This window comes from Tachyglossus aculeatus, chromosome 4 (genome assembly GCF_015852505.1).
Source record: "Tachyglossus aculeatus isolate mTacAcu1 chromosome 4, mTacAcu1.pri, whole genome shotgun sequence".
Taxonomy (NCBI): Eukaryota; Metazoa; Chordata; class Mammalia; order Monotremata; family Tachyglossidae; genus Tachyglossus; species Tachyglossus aculeatus.
Genome location: NC_052069.1, coordinates 39,451,480 through 39,463,493, shown reverse-complemented (window position 1 = coordinate 39,463,493; position 12,014 = coordinate 39,451,480). Strand labels below are relative to the sequence as shown.

At 43.6% G+C, this 12,014-nt stretch overlaps 1 protein-coding gene across 1 annotated transcript in view; it reads left to right on the top strand.

Annotated features, from left to right (window-relative positions):
- COL24A1 (collagen type XXIV alpha 1 chain) overlaps window positions 1–12,014 on the top strand; it is a 500,281-nt gene that overhangs the window by 29,701 nt on the left and 458,566 nt on the right. The window contains exon 2 of the mRNA XM_038745410.1: window positions 7,861–7,925. Within this exon, the coding sequence (XP_038601338.1) occupies window positions 7,861–7,925 (65 nt within the window). The remainder of the gene's footprint in view (window positions 1–7,860; window positions 7,926–12,014) is intronic.

Genomic DNA, 12,014 nt, shown 5'->3' with positions numbered 1-12,014 from the left:
TGCAGACAAGTGGCAGAGCTGGGAATAGAACCCATGACCTTCTATCCAGTACGCCATGCCCTCGCTCTGTGGTGAGGAGAGCCACTAACCTCCTCACTGTGCCTCGTTCTCGCCTGTCCCACCGTCGACCCCTGGCCCACATCCTTCCCCTGGCCTGGAATGCCCTCCCTCCGCATATCCGCCAAGCTAGCTCTCTTCCTCCCTTCAAAGCCCTACTGAGAGCTCACCTCCTCCAGGAGGCCTTCCCACACTGAGCCCTCTCTTTTCTCTCCCCCTCCTTCCCCTACCTCCCACCCTACCTCTTTCCCCTCCCCACAGCACCTGTATATATGTTTGTACAGATTTATTACTCTATTTTACTTGTACATATTTACTATTCTATTTATTTTATTTTGTTAATATGTTTTGTTGTCTGTCTCCCCCTTCTAGACTGTGAGCCTGCTGTTGGGTAGGGACCATCTCTTTATGTTGCCAACTTGTACTTCCCAAGCACTTAGTACAGTGCTCTGCACACAGTAAGCACTCAATAAATACAATTGAATGAATGAATGTTGCCAACTTGTACTTCCCAAGCGCTTAGCACAGTGCTCTGCACACAGTAAGCATGCAATAAATACGATTGAATGAATGAATGAACAGTGCAGTAGAGTTAGCAGACATGATCCCTGCCCACATGGAGTTTACAGTCTAGAGGGGGGACACAGACTTTAAATTACAGATGGGGAAATAGTGGAGTATGAGAATACATTCACAAAGGCGGGGTTGAGGTGAGTATCAAGTGCTGGTAGGGTATAGATTGAGATGCATAGGCAATGTAGAAGGGAGGGCAAATATGGGGAAATGAGCCTTGTCTTTGTCCAGAAATGCTCTGGGCATGTTACTCCCCTCCTCAAAAATCTCCAATGGCTACCAATCAATCTGCGCATCAGGCAGAAACTCCTCACCCTGGGCTTCAAGGCTGTCCATCACCTCGCCCCCTCCTACCTCCCCTCCCTTCTCTCCTTCTCCAGCCCAGCCCACACCCTCTGCTCCTCTGCCGCTAATCTCCTCACCATGCCTCGTTCTCGCCTGTCCCGCCATCGACCCCTGGCCCACGTCCTCCCCCGGGCCTGGAATTGCCCTCCCTCTGCCCATCTGCCAAGCTAGTTCTCTTCCTCCCTTCAAGGTCCTACTGAGAGCTCACCTCCTTCAGGAGGCCTTCCCAGACTGAGCCCCTTCCTTCCTCTCCCCCTCGTCCCCCTCTCCATCCCCCCCATCTTACCTCCTTCCCTTCCCCACAGCACCTGTATATATGTATATATGTTTGTACATATTTATTACTCTATTTATTCATTTATTTATTTTACTTGTACCTATCTATTCTATTCATTTTATTTTGTTAGTATGTTTGGTTTTGTTCTCTGTTTCCCCCTTCTAGACTGTGAGCCCACTGTTGGGTAGGGACTGTCTCTATATGTTGCTAGCTTGAACTTCCCAAGCGCTTAGTACAGTGCTCTGCACACAGTAAGCGCTCAATAAATACGATTGATTGATTGACTGATATTTAGGAAGGCCTCTTGGAGGAGATGAGTTTTCAGAAGGGCTTTGAAGGTTGGCAGATTTCCAGGCCCGAAGAAGGACAAGGGAGAGAGGTCGATGGCGAGACAGACAAAATTGAGGTACAATGAGAAGGTGGTCATCAGAGGAGTAAAGTGAGCGGATCGGGTCGTAGTAGGAGATCAGCTAGGTAAAGTAGGAGGAGGAAAGCCATTTGTACATCTTAAAGCCAAGAGTAACAAGTTTCTGCTTGATTCAGATGTGGATGGGTGACCATTGGAGGTTTTTTGAGAGAGGCGATGTGGACAGAGCATTTTTTTTAAGAAAAATGATCTGTTTAACGGAGTGAAGTATGGACGGGAGAGGGGAAAGAAAAGAGGCAGGGAGGTTCGCCAACTCGGTTAAGTTGTATTCTCCCAAGTACTTAGTACAGTGTTCTCCACACAGTAAACACTCAGTAAATATGACTGAAGGATTGATTGAGGAGAATGGTGCGATAGTCTAGGCAGCAGCATACAAGTGTAGCCCTTGGATCAGCATAAGAATAGTTGGAAGGAGGATAAAGGGCAGATTTTAAAGGGCAGATTGAGAAGCAGCGTGGCTCAGTGGAAAGAGCACGAGCTTTGGAGTCAGAGTTCAGGGGTTCAAATCCCAGCTCCGCCAATTGTCAGCTGTGTGACTTTGGGCAAGTCACTTAACTTCTTTGGGCCTCAGTTACCTCATCTGTAAAATGGGGATTAAGATTGTGAGCCCCCCATGGGACAACCTGATCACCTTGTAACCTCCCCAGCACTTAGAACAGTGCCTTGCACATAGTAAGCGCTTAATAAATGCCATCATTATTTATTATTATTATTATTTTAGCAATGCTGTGGAGGTTGAACTGACAGGATTTCACGACAGATTGAATGTGTGGGTTGAATGAGAGAGATGAGTCAAGGATAACGCTAAAGTTGTGGGTCTGTGAGCCAAGGAAGATGGTACCATGTTAATCCAAGCACTTATCTTAACCTGCCTTGATTACTTTATCAACCTCCTGGTTGACCTCCCTGCCTCCAAGCTTCATTCTGCTGCCTGGATCATTTTCTGACCAAAATGTTCAGCCCGTTTTTCCCCATTCCTCAAGATCCGATGATGGTTGCCCATCCACCTTTTGATCAGACCGAAACTTCTTAGCACAGGCTTTAAAACAGTCAATCATCTTGCCCCCTCCTACCGCATCTCACTGCTCTCCTACTACAACCCAGCTGACACACTGCACTCTTCTAATGCCAACCTACTCTCTGTACTTCAATCTCATCTATCTGTCCACCTCCTGCCCAAGTCCTGCCTCTGGCCTGGATTGCCCTCCTTCTTCCTATCCAACAGACACCTTCAGTATTATTGAGGACTCATCTCCTCTAAGAGGCCTTCACTGAATAAACCCTCATTTTCTCTTCTCTCTTTCCCTTCTGTGCTACCCTTCCTTGCTTCCCACGCCACTCCAGCCTTCCCGGCACTGCCTATATCTGCTCTTCCCTTCAGCAAAGTAGTTCAAAAAGAAAATGCCAGATAAATACTATTATACCAGTGATAACCTCGTTTGAGGGAGGTGAAACAAAGACACTGTTATAATGCATGGCCCTAAAATTATCTCTGTCTACATCGAGAGGATTTGTGAGAAGTCTTTTTTTCCAATTTTATACTTCCCAAGTGCTTAGTACAATGCTCTGCACCCAGTAAGCGCTCAATAAATATGATTTAATTAATTAATTAGATTTGCTCCCTTTATTCACTCCTCCATCAGCCCCACCGTACTTAGGTACACATCCATAATTGATTTATTTCTTAATGTCTGTCTCACTGTCTAGACTGTAAGCTTGCTGCAGGAAGGGAACCTGCCTACCAACTCTAGTACATTAGTATATTGTACTCTTCCAAGCACTTAATACAATAATACCTTAATATTAATAGATAATAATTAAAATTAATTAATTAATTAGAGAAGCAGCTTGGCTCTGTGGAAAGAGCCCGGGTTTGGGAGTCAGAGATCGTGGGTTCTAATTCTGGCTCCACCGCTTGTCAGCTGTGTAACTTTGGGCAAGTCACTTCACTTCTCTGCACCTCAGTTCCCTCATCTGTAAAATGGGGATTAAGACTGTGAGGCCCACGTGGAACAACCTGATTACCCTGTACCCCGCCCCCCCCCACCCCCACCCCGTGCTTAAAACAGTGCTTGGCACATAGTAAGCACCCTGGTCGCCTTGTATCCCCCCAGTGCTTAGAACAGTGCTTTGCACATAGTAAATGCTTAACAAATGCCATCATTATTATTACTATTATTACTATTGAACTTAGGGGAGAATAGTAAATGCCCTGATAGTAAGTGAGGCAAACTAGTTTAGTGGGAAGTACCAAAGACCTAGATTTTAGTCCTGGCTCTGATATATTGAATGACCTTGGACAAGTCATTCATTCATTCATTCATTCAATCGTATTTATTGAGTGCTTACTGTGTGCAGAGCACTGTACTAAGTGCTTGGGAAGTACAAGTTGGCAACATATAGAGACAGTCCCTACCCAACAATGGGCTTACAGTCCATAACGAGGAAAACAGACAACAAAACAAAACATGTGGACGGGTGTCAACTCATCAGAATAAATAGAAGTAAAGCTAGATGCACATCATTAACAAAATAAATAGAATAGTAAATATGTACAACTAAAATAGAATAATAAATCTGTACAAACATATATACAGGTGCTGTTGGGGAAGGGAAGGAGGTAGGGCGGGGGGAATGGGGAGGGGGAGAGGAAAGGGGGCTCAGTCTGGGAAGGCCTCCTGGAGGAGGTGAGCTCTCAGTAGGGCCTTGAAGGGAGGAAGAGAGCTAGCTTGGCGGATGGGCAGAGGGAGGGCATTCCAGGCCCGGGGGAGGACGTGGGCCGGGGGGTCGATGGCGGGACAGGAGAGAACGAGGCCCGGTGAGGAGGTTAGCGGCAGAGGAGCAGAGGGTGTAGGCTGGGCAGTAGAAGGAGAGAAGGGAGGTGAGTTAGGAGGGGGTGAGGTGATGGACAGCCTTGAAGCCGAGGGTGAGGAATTTTGCTTGATGCGCAGATTGATTGTTAGCCACTGGAGATTTTTGAGGAGGGGAGTAACATGCCTAGAGAGTTACTGCACAGAGATGATCCGGGCAGCAGCGTGAAGTATAGACTGAAGTGGGGAGAGACAGGAGGATGGGAGATCAGAGAAGGGGCTGATGCAGTAATCCAGTCGGGATAGGATGAGAGACTGAACCAGCAAGGTAGCGGTTTGGATGGAGAGGAAACGACGGATCTTGGCGATGTTGCGCAGGTGAGACTGGCAGGATTTGGTGACAGATTGGATGTGAGGGGTGAACGAGAGAGCAGAGTCAAGGATTTAGCCACTCTCAGGCTTTGTTTCCTCATTTGTAAAATAGAAATAGCAACATTTACCCTCACCACCTCTCAACAATGTCGAGAAGATAATAGAATCGATGTGAAATTCTTTGAGAAATAAAATGATATTAGACATGACACAGTCCATAGGCCACATGGGGCTCGCAGTCTTAATCCCCATTTTACAGATGAGGTAACGGAGGCAAAGAGAAGTCAACTGACTTTCCCTAGGCCACACAGCAGACAAGTAGTGGAGCCGGGATTAGAACCCAGGTCCTTCTGACTCCCAGGCCTGTGTTGGCTCCACTAGTCCCCACTGTTTCTTCACTGTGCAGGATGACCTCAAGTACTATAGCACTGTAATGGCTTGTTTGAAGACAATATCAATCAGTAGTATTTACTGAGTGCTTATTGCATGTAGACCACCACGTTTAGAATTTGGGACAGTACAATGCAATAAACTAATCCCTGCCCTCAAAGAGTGTGCAAAAATAGCAGGACCATACTAGCAGATAGACCAGCCTGGAATGTAGCCTTGAGAAATAAGGTAGTTCTTTTTGAGTAGAGGCTTTAGCAGAATCAAATTATGAAGAGGCAGAATTGAAAATAACACCATGTGCTGCAACCAGCCATTACAACAATTCAACCACTTTTTCTTATCCCCTACTCCCTTCTGTGTCGCCCTGACTTGCTCCCTTGGCTTTCTGCCCCTCCCAGCCCCAAGACGTGTATGTACATATCTGTCATTTCATTTATTTATATTGATATCTGCTTCTCTCCCAACTCCCAGACTGTAAGCTCATTGTGGGTAGGGAATGTCACTGTTCATTGTTGTACTGTACTTTCCCAAGCACTTAGTACAGTGTTTTGCCCACAGTAAGCACTCAATAAATGTGATTGAATGAACCAAAGGCATTCTTTAAATGCATGTGCTTCAGGGACTGTGTCATGCGTGGTCTTTTTAGTTACACGCTGGAAGTAATCATTGTTAATGATTTTGCCTCCAAATGCTAAGGGCACCTATATTCTGCATATACTAAACAGTCCTCTGTTCCTTTATCCACACCAATACTGAGGATAATGCAAGGAATAGCTGTTAATTAATATCCCAGTATCCTGAGTTGTCCTGCTTAATTCCTCTTTTGAACAAATAAAGGTGAAATCAAACAAGTGGCTCATTTTCTCTGGCTATTCTGCTAAGTCAAAGGGGCTTCTTTCATCCCTGAAACTTCATCTATGTTGATTATGTCTGACTCTTGTTGAATTGTACTGTGTAATAAGCACTTATTACGGTACTCTGCCCACAGTAAGCATTCAATAAATACGAATGAATTAATTAATGATGGTGTGATCGGTTCCAAAATGGTTTGGCGGATTTTACTTTATGAAATGTTAATCAGGTGAAATCCTTCATTCAGTGTTATTTATTGAGCACTTACTGTGTCCCAGTGCTTAGAACAGTGCTTTGGACATACTAAGCACTTAATAAATTCCATTATTATTGTAGAGCACTGTACTGAGCATTCAGGAGAGTACAGTCTAACAGAGGTGGTAGACATGTTCCCTTCCCACAGTAAGCTTACAAGATGATGATGATCCCATGAAGTAGCACTTTATAAAGCCTCCCAGTCCTCTCTCTGCATTCATTCATTCGATCATATTTGTTGAGGGCTTACTGTGTGCAAAGCACTGTACTAAGAGCTTGAGAGAGTACAAAATAACAATAAACAGACACATTCCCTGTCCACAATGAGCTTTCGAAGTCTCCAGACCTTCTGAGCAGGGGGTGGCACTGGGGAAGAAGGGAGACAAGCTTCCCATGAAGACTAGAAGGAAGGAAACTGGGCTGACTGTGGACACCATCAGTTCCCTCAGCTGTCAATCAATCAATCGTATTTATTGAGCGCTTACTGTGTGCAGAGCACTGTACTAAGTGCTTTCCCGGCTCATTTTCCCAGGTTCTGGAGAGGAGGCTGTAGTGGGGGAAACAGTTCTTTCCACTGACCTGGCTCACTTTTCTGTGTTGATCCCCGTGGCCAGAAGGGAGAATGATTTCTGCTCCATAGGCCTGGGAGTAAGAGGATGTGGGTTCTAATCCTGGCTCCGCCACTTGTCTGCTGTGTGACCTTTTCACTTCTTTGGGTCTCAGTTACCGCATCTGCAAATTAATAATGGCATTTGTTAAGCGCTTACTATGTGCCAGGCACTGTTCTAAGTGTTGGAAAATGGGGATTAAGCCTGTGAGCCCCACGTGGGACAGGCACTGTGTCCAACCTGATTACCTTCTATCTACCCCAGAGTTTAAATAGTGCTGGGCACAAAGTAAGTGCTTAACAAATACCCCAATCATCATCAGCATCATCACTCTAGGGGTTGCGGAAGGGGAAGGAGATGGGGTGGATTTTCCCAGTGGGCACCGAGAGTTTGGGAAGTTTGTGCTGCCCAAGGTTCATCTCCCCACAGGGTAGGAGGAGGAGATAAAAAGAGAAGTCTTATGTTTGGTTTCTTTATATTAAAAACGAAAATCCATGGGGCCAGCAGCAGTCCGAAGCATAGGTGGATCCCCAAACTGAAGGGAGGCAGGTACCAGGCCAGTGGCGGAGTGGAAGGAGTTGCCACCATGTTGGGCCGTAGTTCAACTCCTTCACTTCAGGATTGGTAGAATTAATAGGTTGCCCAGACAAAATTGTAAGCCAGCCAAACACTGCTTTAGGCAAATCGCACCCCCATCGCGGACTCATCTGATCATTTAGTTACGTTGTAAGAAATGCTATCGTGAACACTGTGTCCCCAATATCATATTTTCATTGTTGTATTGCTGAATGCATTTTCTGAACAGAGTTTTTTTTTCCCATATGGCATTTAGGTTGAAAGTTTCTGATCATGAAGCAAGGCTACTGTTTTTACTGTTCTTTCTTTTATTTTCAGGAAAAATCTCTTCCTTCTTATTGCATTATGCATAGCTGTGGGAGTTGTACATGTGCAGGAGCAAGGTGAGAAACCCTCTTTCTTAACAGTTTGAACAAATAGTCTACTCAGTAGACAACAAAGGAAAGTGCTTTTGATCATCCAGACTTTAAATGTAGCTTTGCCATAGAGAACAATCCAAAATCCCATAGAGTACATTGTGAATGTAAGGGTAAAGGAACCGGTTTGGGGGGAAAAAAGTGACCTTTGAGAATTACTCAGATCTTCTGTCTGTGAAATTGCTTACATTTTTAGGCAAGCTCTCTGTAAAAGAGAAGTCTTGTACAGTGAAAAGGCTTTGATTGTGACTTCATTGCAAGTGGGTGTTCTTGGGGGTGGTAAACTGTAACTGAATTACCTTTGCACTTCTTGGGAAGACACAAGTACATAATAAGCGCTCAGTTTAAATTTGCATCATTAATACACTAGATTTGCATTTTAGGGGCTTTTAAAAAGGGATGTAATTGGTTAGAGAATAGCTGGGTGCTTCTTTGATTTGTAAATTATATCTTATAAGTTATTTCTTTATCGTAATGTCCTGCTCCCTCTCTAGCCTGTAAGCATGTTGTGGGTAGGGAACATGTCTGTCAAATCTGCCATATTGTACTCACCCAAGCGCCCAGCGCTTAGAACAGTGCTTTTCACTAAGTAAGCGCTTAATAAATGCCATCATTATTATTAGTAGTACAGTGCTAGGCACATTATAAGCACTCAGTAAGTACCACTGTTCATGATGATGATTTGTACCGTTCTTGCCTCTCAGCACTGCCCTAGGGGAGTGTTGGGTATCAAGAGAATTCAATCAATCAATCATATTTATTGAGCGCTTACTGTGTGCAGAGCACTGTACTAAGCGCTTGGGAAGTACAAGTGGCAAAATATAGAGAGAGTCCCTACCCAACAGTGGGCTCACAGTCTAGAAGTCATCCCTGTCATCCCTCACAGTCACCCTGAGTTCTGTAGTACATTCTTACAGTCCTTTCTTCCCTGCTTACTTGATGTATATTTGGAATAGTAGAATGTTGGACTTTGGCTTCAGTAGCCTGAGGAGAAGAAGCACAAATAAGCTAATGAAGATGGAACAAATAATCAATCAATCAATCGTATTTATTGAGCGCTTACTGTGTGCAGAGCACTGTACTGAGCGCTCGGGAAGTACAAGTTGGCAACATATAGAGACAGTCCCTACCCAACAGTGGGCTCACAGTCTAGAATAAACCAATATATGCATGATTACAGAGGTTCCTGGTGAGTTGGCATGATCAAAAAGTAGGAAGTCAGAAAATGCCTCTTGGAAGAAATGACTTTTTAAGATGTGGAAGGTGGGGAGGGAGAGCAGGGGCCTTGGAGTCTGAAGGTTGTGGGTTCTAATTTGCTGTGTGACCTTGGGCAAATCACTTCGCTTCTCTGTGCCTAGTTACGTCAGCTGTAAAATGGGGAGTGAGACTGTGGAGCCCCATGTGGGGCAGGGTCTGTGTCCAACCCAATTTGCTTGTATCCACCCCAGTGTTTAGTACCGTGCATCTCACATAGTAAGCGCTTAAATATCACAATTATTATTATTGTTATGTGGTTTGACAAAGCTGAAGGTGGATGTTCTTTACTCTTTTATTTCTGGTAAATTTGGCAATTTGTGCCCAGTCATCTTCCTCTTTACAATGTAAAATCCTTGAGGGCAAATATTGCTTTTATTTCTACTAAAAGAGCCTGGGACAGGGCTCTTCACGTAGGAAGTGTTTAGAAGATAACAATAATTATAACTATAATAATAATAATGGTGACTGTTATATTTTTAAGCAATTCTTATGTGCCAAGCCCTGTACTCAGCATTGGGTTAGTTACCAGGTCATCAGATCGGACATAGTCCTTGTTCCACATAGGCCTCACGTTTTAAGTGAGAGGGAGAACGGTTATAGAATCCTCATTTTACAGTTGAAATTAAGGCTCAAGGAAGTTAATTGGCTTGCCCAAGTTCACACAGCACAGAAGTGGCATAGGCTGGATCAGAACTCATATCCCTTGACTTCCAGATCGTTGCTCTTTCCACTAGGGTAGCTTAAATTCATTCATTCATTCAATTGTATTTATTGAGCGCCTACTGTGTGCAAAGCACTGTACTAAGTGCTTGGGAAGTACAAGTTGGCAACATATAGAGACGGTCCCTACCCAACAACGGGCCCAATGCCATTGTATTGATGAGACTGTAAGATTGTACTTTCCAAGCACTTAGTACAGTGCTTTCTGCACACAGTTAGCGCTCAATAAATACGATTGAATGAATGATAAGGAGAAAATAGTCCTTGAGTTAGATCCTTTCTGTCATTTGGTAAAAATGACTCTATTAATAAGGTGCAAAGGCTACAATCTTAGTAATCATCCTTTCCTTCCTGAAGCAATGAGCAGGTGGTTGCTATCTTGTGTAGTACTAGTAGTTTTTATCAAGCAGGTTTCTCCCAGTTGTAAGCACTGGGAGAAAATATATAGGTGGAAATTAAATGTGGTCTCTGCCCTTCATGGGATTCATGATCTAATTGTGTAATAATCAATTGAACCCATGGAAATGTTCAATCCAAGCGTAAGCAGCTGTTTCTAAGAGGGAGAATACTTGGAACCTCGAGTGACAGGATAAACAAAAGACTCCTAAGGGTTTTCTCTAGTTGTATGGCTGACTCCATCTGGCCATTAAAGAGGAATTTTTCTCTGCCACTAGAAAATGAAGAGCTCTTAAGTTTGGAAAGCATCTCGTCATTGACTATTACCTTTCACTCCAATCTACTGACATAAAGACTTCTTTTTCCTGCACTCTATTAGCTTCCGTGGTCCTTCCCTTCTTTCAGGAGTTCAAGGTGGAAAGACTAATAAGCAAATATAGGAATTTGCACAATTTATTCCCCTTCTTTCTAATCCAAAAGAGTTTAACTAAAAGACTGTTTAAATGATGAAGTGTGAGGCCCAAAGAAGTGGCTGTAAGCTCCGTGTGAACAGAGACATGTCTACCAACTCTGTTGTATTGTACTCTCCCAAGCCCTCATTACAGTTCTCTGAACACAGTCATTGCTCGATATATACCATTTGATGATGATGATGATGATGATAAAGTAATGCCCTTTTTGCATGCCAAATGCACTGTCCCTGAACCCTCGTTCAGTTGGAGCCCCTTCAGATTTCTGTAAATAGTGTAAAAATTTTTTTACAAATTTCATAATGATTTGGGAAGGCTCTTGCCATCCATGACATAACTTGGAATTTAGTCTTTTTTTTTAAGTAGCTAGATGAGCAATCTATTCAAGCTCACTATCAGCAAGTTTGTGTGACAAGTCCAAAGAAATGCTAATGGATTCAGCACTTAGAGCAGTGCTTGGCACATAGTAAGTGCTTAACACCACCACTTGTCAGATGTGTGACCTTGGGCAAGTCACTTAACTTCTCCGTGCCTCAGTTACCTCATCTGTAAAATGGGGATTAAGACTGTGAGCCCCACGTGGGACAACCTGATCACCTTGTATTGCCCCCAGCACTTAGAACAGTGCTTTGCATATAGTAGGCGCTTAACAAATGCCATTATTATTAATATTATTATTATTATTAACAAATACTATCATTATTAGCACAGTTACCTCAGGTGTTAGCCTGGCTAGTATCCTATCCTGATGGTACCCTTTAAAATGTGTTAACATCTGGAGACTATTAATATTCCAGCAGGAGAAATTATAATGCTAATTCTGCCAAGCACCACTCATGTAATCTAAAATGCTGGCTGTTTGAAAGTTAACACTCAGCCATAATTCTGAATATAATTCTGAAATTAGTAGTATGGATTTTTTCCCCATTTTAATGAAAAGAACCTAGCTCAGTAATAATAATCATAATAAATAATAATGGTATTTGTTAAGCACTTACTATGTGCCAGGCACTGTACTAAGCACTGGGGAGGATATAAGCAAATCGAGTCGGGCACAGTCTCTGTCCCAAGTGGGGTTCACCATTTCGATCCTCATTTTACAGATGAGGTAACTGAGATACACAGAAATGAAGTGACAGTTCTCTGCCTTTAGGGTAGGGGATGAAAAATTAATCAGGGAAGACCTCCTGAAGGAGATGTCATATCAGAAGGG